General features: G+C 44.1%; 1 protein-coding gene across 2 annotated transcripts in view; it reads right to left on the reverse strand.

Moving 5' to 3' along the window:
- RUBCN (rubicon autophagy regulator) overlaps positions 1-14,020 on the reverse strand; it is a 69,030-nt gene that overhangs the window by 54,391 nt on the left and 619 nt on the right. For both annotated transcript variants that reach the window (XM_081956036.1, XM_081956035.1), the window contains exon 2: positions 500-653. In XM_081956036.1, coding sequence (XP_081812162.1) covers positions 500-653 — 154 coding nt within the window. The remainder of the gene's footprint in view (positions 1-499; positions 654-14,020) is intronic.

Below are 14,020 nucleotides of genomic sequence, written 5' to 3' on the forward strand. Positions count from 1 at the left end.
CCAATCACCAGGAGACAGAGAGTTCTAGTAAGATTCAATTCCAAGAATTCCAGGCTGGCTGGGTGACTCTGAGCAATCACCAGGAGCCTGGGAGTTCTAGTCATTTTCTTAGGCACAAAAGCTATCTGCGTGATTTTGGACCAATCACCAGGAGACAGAGAGTTCTAGTAAGATGTGTGGCCTTCAATTGCAAGAATTCCCCAGCTGGCTGGGTGACTTTGGGCCAATCACTAGGAGCCTTGTGAGTTCTAGTCCTGCCTTAGGCATGAAAGCCAGTTGAGTGACTTTGGGCCAGTCCCTTCTCTCAGCCCAACCCACCTCACAGGGTTGTTGTTGTTGTGGGGAAAACAGGAGGAGGAAGGCATGTTGGATATGTTTGCCACCTTGAGTTATTTGTAAAAACAATAAGGGCAGGACTCAAACAAACAAACACTTCCTGAAACAAGATCCGATTTCCTTTCCTGCCCCAAAGTGCACCCACCCACTAAGAGAGCCCTACCTTGTCTAGGATGAGGCCATGATATAGGATGCTGTGCATGTCCCTGCAGAGACGCTCCAAGCCACCATATTTAGACCAGACGTTGGGATGATTGATGGAGACCAAGCCTTCCACCGTAGTCTTCAGGTCCCCCAACAGCGTCCAGTGTTCTCTCCTGAAACACAGAGACAAGTCTCAGCAAGCCCAGGCGGAATATTATCCCCTTAGGAAAGGAATCCAACAAACAGAACCCACTGCAGTGAAAAAGGTCATACGCTCCATTTTGCAGCTACTGAGATTGTCGGTCGAGCAGGTACTAAAACAGCCCGGGAAGTGATTGAAGCCTGGGAAACGGGTCCTTGATCATTCAACATTTTATGTTGATTTATCATCAGCTTATCGGGTACAGGTAATCCTCAATATACAATAGTTCATTTAGTGACAACAGCGCTGAAAAAAGTGACTTACGACCATTTTTCACACTTATACAATACAATAGCAGAGTTGGACCTTGGAGGTCTTCTAGTCCAACCCCCTGCCTAGGCAGGAAACCCTATACCGTTCCAGACAAATGGCTATCCAACATCTTCTTAAAGACTTCCAGTGTTGGGGCATTCACAACTTCTGGAGGCAACTCTTCTGTTCCACTGATTCATTGTTCTAACTGTCAGGAAGTTTCTCTTCCATTCTAAGTTGCTTCTCTCCTTGATTAGTTTCCACCCATTGCTTCTTGTTCTGCCCTCAGGTGCCTTGGAGAATAGTTTGACTCCCTCTTCTTTGTGGCAACCCCTGAGATACTGGAAGACTGCTATCATGTCTCCCCTGGTCCTTCTTTCTCTTAAGCTAAACATTCCTAGTTCCTGCAACCGTTCTTCATAGGTTTTAGCCTCCAGTCCCCTAATCCTCTTTGTTGCTCTTCTCTGCACTCTTTCTAGAGTCTCCACATCTTTTCTACATCATGATGACCAAAACTGAATGTAGTATTCCAAGTGTAGCCTTACCAAGGCCTTGTAAAGTGGTATTAACACTTCACGTGATCTTGATTCTCTCCCTCTGTTGATGCAGCCTAGAACTGTGTTGGCTTTTTTGGCAGCTGCTGCCCACGGCTGGCTCCTATTTAAATGGTTGTCCACTAGAACTCCAAGATCCCTCTCACAGTTACTACTATTGAGCAAGGTACCACCTATACTGTACCTGTGCATTTCGTTTTTGTTGCCTAAATGTAGAACCTTACTCTTTTCACCATTAAATTTCATTTTATTAGATAGTGCCCAATGTTCAAGTTTGTCAAGATCCTTCTGTATCTTAAGCCTGTCTTCTTAAGCCTTATGACCATTTCAGGATCCCCATCTCATCATGTGATCAAAATTTACACCCTGGGGCTCTGCAACACCCTTAAATTTGAGTCAGCCAAGCACCCAAATTTTGATCACATGACCACGGGGATACTACAAGCATCCTAAGAGTAAAATATGGTGTTAAACCACTTTTTTCAGTGCTGTTGTAACTTTGAACTGTCACTAAATGGACTGTTGTAAGTTGAGGACTATCTGTACATCCTGACATTCACAATCAGCAGACTGCAGCAGTGAATTCAACCTAATTACAATCTTGACTTACAACCATTATTTCCTGACCGTTTGAAGTTATAATGACACTGAAAACAGTGAATTATAACCATGTTTCACACTTATGACCATTGTAGCATCCCTATTCTATTCTGATGGATTGATGGACACCCGCAGTTTTAAAGCCTCCAACTATCCTGATAGCATCCGACTCTGAATATGTCAAAAAATGACAGTAATGGAAATTATTTTATCTGCAGAAAACAATCCAAAGTGATCCACTGGATTGACCTCTCCTCAGTAAAATCTGGATTGTGCAGGATGAAATCCACCCAACAGTTCCGCAATATTCATCTCTTGGCTTTAGCTCTAAAAATAAAACTTTTTTCATTACCAAGACACCCTTCCTGTTCCTTCGTGTCATTTAAGAAGGCTGAGTCAAGAGTATTTCCTAGAAGGCAGAAGTACAACTAGTCCTCAACTTGCAAACATTTCTTTAGTGAACATCCAAAGACACGTCCAAAGAGCTGAAGAAGCTTCTTGGAGGAGAAGCGAAACATCTTCAAAAGAAAACCAGAAAGTCCAGGTGCCTCCTGGGGGAAAAAGCACCTTTGGGACAACTATGACACCAATACAGTGTTTCCCAACCTTGGCAGTCCAGACATCTTCAAGTTGCCAAGGTTGGGAAACCCTGCACTAATACAATGGAGAGGGTCCACAGATATTTCACAAGAAGAGTACTTAATTCCTCTGCTCACAATAAAATCCCTGATGCCACCAGGCTTGAAATTTTAGGCTGGACAACCTGAAAGTATGCCAAGATCTGACCTAAGCTTAGGACACAGAATTATCTGCTATAACGTCCTACCTGTCAATGACTACTTCAGCTTCAACCTCAATGATACACGGGCAAACAATAGATGCAAACTCAAGGTTAAACGCTCCAAACTCGATTGCAGAAAATGCGACTTCAGCCACAGAGTGGTCAACGCCTGGAATGCTCTACCTGACTCCGTTGTTACATCCTCAAACCCCCAAAACTTCAACCTCTGACTGTCTACCATGGACTTCACACGTTTCCTTTTGTGCCAATTTTTTTTTTAATTCTCTCACATACCATTTTAAGTATACACTCACATAATTGTTATTCTTCTTTACATTTGTCATTCTTATACATTTATTATTTCATTTAAAAGGTTATAATATACAGTTTGGGTTGCTTTATTTACCATCCCTTCCGCCTGTTGTAACACCATCTTCTTTTCCCTTTCTTTTCTCCTTCCCTCCCTTCTCTACTTCCTTCCTTCCTCCTCTCCTTCCCCTTCCTTCTTCCCTTACCTCTCCCCTACTCCTACTCTTCCTCTTCCCCTTCCTACCCTCTCTCCTTCTCTTTCCCTCCCTTCCACCCTCCTCTCCTTACCCTTTTCTTCTTTCCCTCCCCTTCCTTTCATTCTCTCCTCCTTTCTCTCTTTCTTTTTCTATTGTTATAGGTGTCTCTTTAAAATCTCAGTTTATGTTTTCTTGGGATGGTATTTCCTCTAACCCAAATATAGTTTAGCATCATTTCTTATTCCCTTTCCTTCGCTAATCTATCCTATTTCCCCCCCCCATATCTACATATTGTCTTGAATATATACATATATTTAATATTTTCTTTTCTGTTTTTCCCCCTCTTAATAGTGCAGCATCTGAGTTCTGCATCTTCTTACTTTCTTTTCTAGATTCCTGTCTCTAGCCAATCATAAAATCTTCCCCATGTCTTGAAGTCCACCGATTTCTCTTTATCCTTTACTTTCAGTGTCAACCTGTTCATCTCTGCACAATCTAATATCTTTTTTTACTATCTCTTCATCTGTTGGTAACTTATTTAATTTGCAATTTTGGGCAAATACAATTCTCACTGCTGTAGTTACATGTATAATCAAATAAGTGTCCTCTTTCTTAAAGTTTCTCTGGGATAACACCTAGTAAAAATATCTCTGGTCTAAATTCTATTTCTTCTTGTAACGTTTTCTCTAGCCATATTCTTATTGTAGTCCAATATTTCCTTGCTTCTGCACATGTCCACCACATATGATAGGAAGAGCCTGTTGACATTTCCAACATTTCGCTGACTTGTCTTTAAACCTCTTTGCTAATTTTTCCGGGGACATGTTTCCTAAGAGGTCCGTAAAGGGGGAAAGCATAAGTGCACCAACGTGCCTACCGTCCCTGTCCTACGATCCCCATTGATATGCACTCACTTTATGCGTTCATGGCCATGTTGTACTTATTTATATCCATCTATTTGTACCAATCTCATGCAATCGTGTCTATACTAATACCTGTCACCTTGTACGTGCTGACAAATAAATAAAAATAAATAAACTTCCCGAGTAAAATAAGGGTTTCTTTCCCCCCAAGTAGGTTAATTAGACAGTTAAACGAATAGAGCAAGAATGGCGCAAATTAAAAGGAATGCGTCACACAAGGTTATCATCTGTGCCTTAGCTTGCATTGCTCTTTCTGTTTTTAAATGAGTGGCTTTTATCCTGGATTTTAAGCAGGTCTGGCTTCCTTTCATTTCCAAGATCGGGCAAGGTGCAGTTTACAAGCTCAGAAAAGGAGCAAAGAACAAAACCACTCCCCAAACTCCAAATATACATTCAAAGCAAGGAATTTAATACCTGCCGGTGAAATCGGTTCAAAGGTAATCAGGTGTGTCTCTCCCAGGGCAGTCAAATGCTGCTGCATAATCAGAATCCAGCTCATAAAAGAGATCCTGAATCTGTCTATGTCTATTCTCCATCATCCTGGCCGTGGTTGTCCCAAAGGTGCTTTTTTTCCCCCGAGAGGCAGCTGGACTTTCTGGGTTTTCTTTGAAAAGGTTTCACTTCTTATCCAAGAAGCCTCTTCAGTTCGTGAGAACTGAAGAGAGAGAATTGAAGACGTTTCTTGGATGAGAAGCGAAACCTCTTCAAAGAAAAAAAAACAAAAAATTTGGTTGCCTCTTGGGGAAAAAAAAAAAAGAATCTTTGGGAGATCCTGAATCTGCATTTCTAGAGTGCAGAGAAGAGCAAGAAAGAGGATTAGGGGACTGGAGGCTAAAACATAGGAAGAACGGTTGCAGGAACTGGGTATGTTTGGTTTAAGAGAAAGAAGGACCAGGGGAGACATGATAGCATTGTTCCAATATCTCAGGGGTTGCCACAAAGAAGAGGGAGTCAAACTATTCTCCAAAGCACCTGAGGGCAGAAGAAGAAGCAGTGGGTGGAAACTAATCCAGGAGAGAAGCAACCTAGAACTAAGGAGAAACTTCCTGACAGTGAGAACAATTAACCAGTGGAACAGAAGTTGCCTCCAGAAGTTGTGAATGCCCCAACACTGGAAGTCTTTAAGAAGATGGTAGATAGCCATTTGTCCGAAACGGTATAGGGTTTCCTGCCTAGGCAGGGGGTTGGACTAGAAGACCTCCAAGGTCCCTTCCAACTCTGCTATTGTATGACATTTGCAAAAAGGGAGGGGGGAAACTTAGTGGCTGGGCCACACCTGCAAGATTGTGTGTTTTGTTTCTGTGTGTTTGTGTTTCCTGGTTACCAGATAAGCTTGAATGACATGGACTTTAAAGCCAGAATTGTCCCCGGGGAAGATATTCCTGCCAAAGGCCGAGAATCATACGTGGCAGAATGGACATATTATGGGCGGATATATTACTGGATATAGCTCTGTGATGGCAAACCAATGGCACGCAGAGCCCATTCTGTGGGCACGCAAGCCATCGGCCCAGCTCAGCTCCACCGTGCATGTGGGAGCGGGGTGCATACAAGGGGGTGCTCACATTGCATTTTGGAGTCTCGCATGCACATTTGGCCCTGGGCACCATAAAGGTTAGCCATCACTTCTACAATGACCCTCAGCTGATGGGGGATGACGGAAGTTTCTCCGCCCCTCCTGGTGGGCACCAGGTGAAAGGAAGGCTGGTCTTCTTCATTTTTAACAGACTTCCAACAGTATTTTTTGGGGTACTCAATTTGAGAGAAAAAATGTCCCAAACTTTTTCCACTGTAATGGAAAAAGCCTGGACAACTTTAAAGAGGTGTGGACTTCAACTCCCAGAATTCTCCAGACAGAATAGCTCCCTCTTTTGTAATCCCTTTCTCCGCAAACTCTCCACTCCAAGAGAGAAAGAAAATTCTGGGAGCTGAAGTCCACAAAACGTTAAAGTTGCCAAGGTTGAAAAACATTGATATGGAAACGGGTTTAAAAAAAAAATATCGGAAACAAAAGAACATGAATCATTTAGTGACTAAATGAACTGTTGCAAGTCAAGGAACGTCTGTCTGAAACCCCAACAAAGCACCTTGTAAACAAGCCCAACCATCCCAGGGGTGCCCCTTTAACTGGGGGCCTTTCCATGCCCTGCCACCCACCCAGGACCTTCTCCACCAGCTGCGTGCCAAGGGTGCAGCTGGTTCCTTCTGCGTGCAAAACAGGGCGTCACTAGCAAACAACGGGGCTCTTTGCCATGCAAGGCTGGGGGACTGATTTCGCCAGGGCGTTTCCATTGTGGTCCCTTAGTGTTGAGAGGCGAGGATGGGCCGCAACTTGCCGAAGGCCGAAGCAATGAGATCCTTCAATTTGGAAATCTGTCTTCTGGGCCAGGGATGGCGAAGCTTTTCGGCACCGAGTGCCACACCGCGCATGGGTGTGTGTATGTGTGTGCTCCAGAGCACCAGAAACCTGGCTGGCACACGCACATGCCTGTTTTCTGGCCGTTTTTCTGGCCGTTTACAAGCAGTTTGTGGTCTGAAAAATGGCCCGGAAACGACCAAAAAACAGCCTGTTTTTTGATGTTTTTCAGGGCGTTTTCTGGTGCCCCGGCACCTGTGAAGACCAGCTGGCCAGCCTACATGTGCATGTTGGAAACCAGAAGAGCAGCTGGTGAAGGTGCACATGCCCACAGAGAGGTCTGTGCATGCCACCTCTGGCACGCCTTCCATAGGTTCACCATCATGGTTCTAGACCTTTCCAGTACAGGTTAATGTCTTTGGATAGCACTATCTTAAGGGTCCTTGAAATAATAATCAGAATAGAGTTGGAAGGGACCTTGGAGGTCTTCTAGTCCAACCCCCTGCCTAGGCAGGAAACCCTATACCGTTTCAGACAAATAGCTATCCAACAACTTCTTAAAGACTTCCAGTGTTGGGGCATTCACAACTTCTGGAGGCAACTTCTGTTCCCACTGATTAATTGTTCTAACTGTCAGGAAATTCCTCCTCAATTCTAAATTGCTTCTCTCCTTGATTAGTTCCCACCCATTGCTTCTTGTTCTACCCTCAGGTGCCTTGGAGAATAGCTTGACTCCCTCTTCTTTATGGCAGTCCCTGAGATTTTGGAATAATGCTACCATGTCTCCACTAGTCCTTCTTTTCATTAAACTAGACCTACCCAGTTCCTGCAACTGTTAACAGAATAACAGAGTTGGAGGGGACCTTGAAGGTCTTCTAGTACAGCCCCCTGCTCAAGCAGGAGATCCTATACCGTTTCAGACAAATAGCTATCCAACAACTTCTTAAAGACTTCCAGTGTTGGGGCATTCACAACTTCTGGAGGCAACTTCTGTTCCCACTGATTAATTGTTCTAACTGTCAGGAAATTCCTCCTCAATTCTAAATTGCTTCTCTCCTTGATTAGTTTCCACCCATTGCTTCTTGTTCTACCCTCAGGTGCCTTGGAGAATAGTTTGACTCCCTCTTCTTTATGGCAGTCCCTGAGATTTTGGAACACTGCTACCATGTCTCCCCTAGTCCTTCTTTCTCTTAAGCTAGACCTACCCAGTTCCTGCAACTGTTAACAGAAGAACAGAGTTGGAGGGGACCTTGAAGGTCTTCTAGTACAGCCCCCTGCTCAAGCAGGAGATCCTATACCATTTCAGACAAATGGCTATCCTACATTTTCTTAAAAACCTCCAGTGTTGGGGCATTCACAACTTCTGGTGGCAAGCTGTTCCAGTGGTTAATTGTTCTCACTGTCAGGAAATTCCTCCTTAATTCCAGGTTGCTTCTCTCCTTGCTTAGTTTCCATCCGTTGCTTCTTGTCCTGCCTTCAGGTGCCTTGGAGAATAGGCTGAGCCGCTCATCTTCGATGTTTGAACATTGTCATCGTGTCTCTCCATCAAATGAAACCACCCCTGAATGAAAAATTGCAATTTCAGTCGCTAAATGAATAGTTGTAATGTAAGCTGAGGATTGCCCATATTGGTCTAACAATTTCTGTTGTAAGAAATGCCACGCCGTTTGGGACGGACTGCCTCATCCAAGCACCTTTAAGATTTTGGCTTTGGAGTCAAAAGTGTTTCATCTGTTGCTGTTCCAGTAGCTCATTGCATTCACATGCAAGTTAGAAAATGGGTGTGTTACTTACACACGGATGTATAATTAATCCAGCCTCCAGAATAACAAAAGATCTACTGCCAGCCAACAAACCAATCTTCATTCCTTCCCTACCTACCATTATCCATCCTTCCTTCCTTCTGTGCCTACCTACCTGCCTACCATTATCCATCCTTTCTTCCTATCTACCAATTATCCTTCCCTCCTATCTACCTTCCTTCCTTTTGTACCTACCATTATCCTTCCTTCCATCCATCCATCCTTTCTTTTCATACCTACCTACCATTATCCTTCCTTCCTTCCATCCTTTCGTACCTACCTACCATTATCCATCCTTCCTACCTACCTACCATTATCCTTCCTTCCTTCTCTTCCATCCTTCCTACCTACCATTATCCTTTCTTAATTTTGTACCTACCATTATAATCCTTCCTGCCATCCTTTCTTTTTTTCGTACCTACCTACCATTATCCTTCCTTCCTTTTGTACCATTATCCTTCCTTCCTTACATCCTTTCGTACCTACCTACCATTATCCTTCCTTCCTTTTGTACCATTATCCTTCCTTCCATCCTTTCTTACCTACCTACCATTATCCATCCTTCCTACCTACCTACCATTATCCATCCTTCCTTCCATCCTTTCATGCCTACCTACCATTATCCATCCTTCCTACCTACCTACCATTATCCTTCCTTCCTTCCCTCCTTCCTTCTTACCTACCATTGTCCCTCCTTCCATCCTTCCTTCCACCGCGCATGCACCTGTGCCTCCCACCAGCCAGCTGATTTTCCTGCATGCGTGGGGGAGCATGGGGGGGGGGGTTGTGTGTGCATGCGTGAAGGGAGTGCAGGGTGTCACGTGCGCATGAGGGGGGAGCTGCGTGCGCATGCAATGGCCAAAAGGTTACCCATCACAGCTCTCGACCATTTCAGACCAGTGGCTGTCCAGTCCCTTCTTCAAAACCTCCAGTGATGAAGCACCTACAACTTCTGGTGGCAAGCTGTTCCACTGATTAATTGTCCTCAATGTTAGGCAGTTTCTCCTTAATTCCAGATTGCCTCTCAGAGAGTCCTTGACTTATGGCCAAAATTGGGACCAGAATTTCCATTGCTAAAGCAGAGTCATGCCCGGTTTTATGACGGTTTTTGCCAGGGTGAAGCAAGTCATTGCTAAGTGAATTACGTTGTTAAGTGAATCCAGCTTTCCCCATTGACTTTGATTGTGAGAAGCCGGGTGGGGAGGCCTCGAACAGCGATCACAGGGTCCCAGGAGGCTGCCGTAGTCATAATACAGGTAGTCCTCGACTTACGACCCAGTTGAGCCCCATATTTCTCTTGCTAAGTGGGACAGTTAAGTAAACTTTGCCCCGTTTTATGACGTTCAGTGAATCACAGCAATACAATACAATACAATAGTAGAGTTGGAAGGGACTTTGGAGGTCTTCTAGTCCAACCCCCTGCCTAGGCAGGAAACCCTATACCATTTCAGACAAATGGCTATCCAACATCTTCTTAAAGACTTCCAGTGTTGGGGCATTCACAACTTCTGGAGGCAACTTCTGTTCCACTGGTTAATTGTTCTCACTGTCAGGAAATTTCTCCTCAGTTTTGTTGCTTCTCTCCTTGATTAGTTTCCACCCATTGCTTCTTGTTCTACCCTCAGGTGCCTTGGAGAATAGTTTGACTCCCTCTTCTTTGTGGCAACCCCTGAGATATTGGAAGACTGCTATCATGTCTCCCCTAGTCCTTTTTTCTCTTAAGCTAAACATCCCCAGTTCCTGCAACCGTTCTTCATGTGTTTTAGTCTCCAGTCCCCTAATCCTCTTTGTTGCTCTTCTCTGCACTCTTTCTAGAGTCTCCACATCTTTTCTACATCGTGGCGACCAAAACTAGATGCCGTATTCCAGGTGTGGCCTTACCAAGGCATTATAAAGTGGTATTAACACTTCACGTGATCTTGATTCCATCCCTCTGTTGATGCAGCCTAGAACTGTGTTGGCTTTTTTGGCAGCTGCTGCCCACGGCTGGCTCCTATTTAAATGGTTGTCCACTAGGACTCCAAGATCCCTTTCACAGTTACTCCTATTGAGCCAGGTACCACCTATACTGTACCTGTGCATTTCGTTTTTGTTGCCTAAATGTAGAACCTGACTTTTTCCACCCTTGAATTTCATTATGTCATATAGTGCCAGAGAGCAGTCAGTGTTAAGTTAGTCACACAGCTGTGAAGGGAATCAGGCTTCCCCGTTGACTTCACTTGCCAGAAGGTCGCACAAGGGGATCACGTAACTCCAGGATAGTGTGACCGTCATAGATATGAGTCAGTTGCCAGTCATCTGGATGTTGATCATGAGACTATGCTGCAAGAGTTATAAATTGGGGGGGAGGGGGGGAGATGGTCCTAAGTCGTTTTTCCCCCCCGGGGTCGTCATCTCATTTGAAGTGACAGCGGCCTTGGAAAAAGTGATTTATGACCGTTTTTCACACTTACGACCATTGGAGCAACCCCAAGGTCACGTGATCCAAAATTCAGAGGCTTGGCAACTGACTCATATTTATGACGGTCGCAGTGTCCCGGGGTCACGTGATCCCCCTTTGCGACCTTCTGACAAGCAGAGTCAAGGGGGAAGGCGGATTCGCTTAACGACCATGTTACTAACTTAACAACTGCACTGATTCACTTAACGTAACTATGGCACAAAAATGGGGCCAAATTCACATAACAAGTGGCCTCGCTTAGCAACATAAATTCTGGGGCTCCAGTACGGTCATAAGTCAAGGACTACATGCAGAGCAGAAAGAGCTCTCGATTGCAATTAAATAAAACGAAATTAAATTCGATCCTGAGCCAAACAGGCAAAAGAAAAAGCAGAAAGCCGAAATGATTGACAGGAGAAAACTAGCCAGGAATTGCCGGGAATCAAACAATCTACTTTCCATTTCATTTCAAAAACAGGTTTTTGTTTGCATTTATTTATTTATTTATTTTATTTTTTGCTTATTAAGGCAGAAACAGAAAAGCGAAACGGATTCAGGGAATTACAGGAAGCCAAACAACCATTAGTGACCATTCAACTTTGCAACGGCAGTGAAAAAAGAAACTCCTTGACCCTTTTTCACATTCATGCAGGCTTGTGATTTACGTTCGGATGCTTGGCCACTGACTCACATTGACGACAGTCGCAGTGTCCCGGGGGGGGGGGGTTTGTCACGCGATTTCCCCTTTTGCGACCTTCTGACAAGCAACTGGGAATCCAGATTCACTTAACAACCGGGTTACTAACTTAACAGATGCAACGATTCACTTAACAGCCGTGTTGCTAATTTTACAACCGCAGTGATTCACATAATAACGGTGGCAGAAATAAAAGTCAGAAAAACAGAACAAAACTCAGTCAACAAATTTCTCACTTAACACCAGAAACGTTGGGCTCAATTGTGGTCGTACGTTGAGGACTACCCGTTATCCCTCATTCCAAAGAGGATCTTTAAAAAAAAAAAAAATCCAGAAGAGATTGATGATAAATCTCTCCCAGTTTCCTATTTTTTTTTACCGTGGTTAATTCCAGGGAAGTCCATAACAAGAGTTCAGGAAGGCCTGCGTTTGTGACAGAGGCATTTCTACCCAACCTGGAGGACGGGCATCTCTATGATTCACAGTTGTTGATGGGCCACATTTTTTAAAAGGTTGGTTTTGGGAAACCATCATTAGCGTTACAGCATCCTTCAACCCTTCCCATAGGGCTCAGAATGAATGGTAGCTTGTAGGAGTTCCTCCTTGCCTTGGCCTGCTAAATCTGCTCAGGCATCTTTTTGAAAAATAATAATAGCAATTTATTTATTTTTCATATTTCTCAAACGTCCATCTCCTTCACAGGGGATACACAGGTAGTCCTCGACTTACAACCAAACACCAAGGACCCTTCGTTTCAATCCTGAGCTACAAATACTCTCATTTATTGGTTGTTGTTATTAGTTGCGAAGTGGTGTCCGACCCATCGTGACCCCATAGACCATGTTCCTCCAGGCCTTCCTGTCCTCCATCATCTCCCAGAGTCCATTTAAGCTCACACCGACTGCTTTGGTGACTCCCAACAGCCACCTCCTTCTCTACCGTCCCCTTCTTCTTCTTTTGCCCTCCATCGTTCCCAGCATGAGGCTCTTCTCCAGGGAGTCCTTCTTCCTTCTCATTAGGTGGCCAAAGTCTTTGAGTTTCCTCTTCAGGATCTGGCCTTCTCAAGAGCAGTCAGGGTGGATCTCCTCTAGGACTGACCGGTTAGATGGCCTTGCAGTCCAAGGGACTCAATGCAGGAGTCTTCTCCAGCCCCAGAGTTCAAAGGCCTCAATTCTTTGGCGCTCAGCCTTCCTTATGAGCCAACCTTCACAGCCATCCATTGCAAATGGGAAAACCATCGCCTTGGTTATTGGTTACAATTCATTGAGTGACTTTGGCGTTAAAATGGCACTGAAGCAAGTCACTTATAGCGATTTTTCACACTTACGACAGTTGCAGCATCCCCGTAGTCACGAGATCATGGTTTGGAGCTTGGCAACTGACCTGGATTTATGACGGTTGTAGTGTCGCAGGGTCACAATTTGTAACCTTCCCAGCTGGTTTCCGACAAGCCAAGTTAAAGAGGAAGCAAGATTCGCTTCCCAATTGCATGATTCACTTAACAACTGCAGTGATTCGCATAACAACTATAGCAAAAGCATTGTAAAGTGGGTCTAAACTCAACTGCCTCGCTTAGCAGTGGGGATTTTGGGCTCGATTGTGTTCGTAAGTCAGGGCTACCAATAATAGATGATACGTATGTAATGGTACAGTATAATACTAATATAATGTGCCAACTTAGAACTAAGGAGAAATGTCCTGACAGTGAGAACAATTAACCAATGGAACTACTTGCCACCAGAAGTTGTGAATGCTCCAACGCTGGAAGTTTTTAAGAAGAGATTGGACAGCCATTTGTCTGAAGTGGTTTAATGTTTCCTGCCTGAGCAGGGGTTGGACTAGAAGACCTCCAGGGTCCCTTCCAGTCATACGACAGAACGATGGAATGATTCTATTCCCTTACAAATAAACATAACCACTATCTAACTCTATATATACATTCTTTATATACTACACTCATAAAACAAATCAATCATTTGTTTTCAAATAATAGACCTGAGAACCGTTTGAACTTATAAGGATGCCTGCCTTGAACAGAGGGATGGACTAGAAGACCTCCAAGGCCCCTTCCAACTCTGTTATTAATATAACACAACATTGTAATCCAAGGACTACCTGTAGAGAGAATTAAATTCGCATTCATAACTGTGTGTTTAATCTGTTGTCATGTCTTCCTTGCTAACGCCCCATAAAAGAAAACCATGATTGTTATGGTGGAAGGTATTTCATTTTTGGCACAGTTACTGCTCAGAGCTGCAGGGATAGTCCTCAACTTACAACAGTATTTGGGACAGAAACTTGCACTATTAAGTGATGTGGTTCTTAAGTGAATCATGTGCAATCGTTAACACAGCCCTTAGTCCCTTTTGTCGGTCGTAAGCATGAAACATGTCCCTTTCATCGGTTGTAAGCGTGAAACACGACCCT

Source organism: Natrix helvetica, assembly GCF_964273705.1.
Source record: "Natrix helvetica genome assembly, chromosome: 5".
NCBI classification, from domain to species: Eukaryota; Metazoa; Chordata; class Lepidosauria; order Squamata; family Natricidae; genus Natrix; species Natrix helvetica.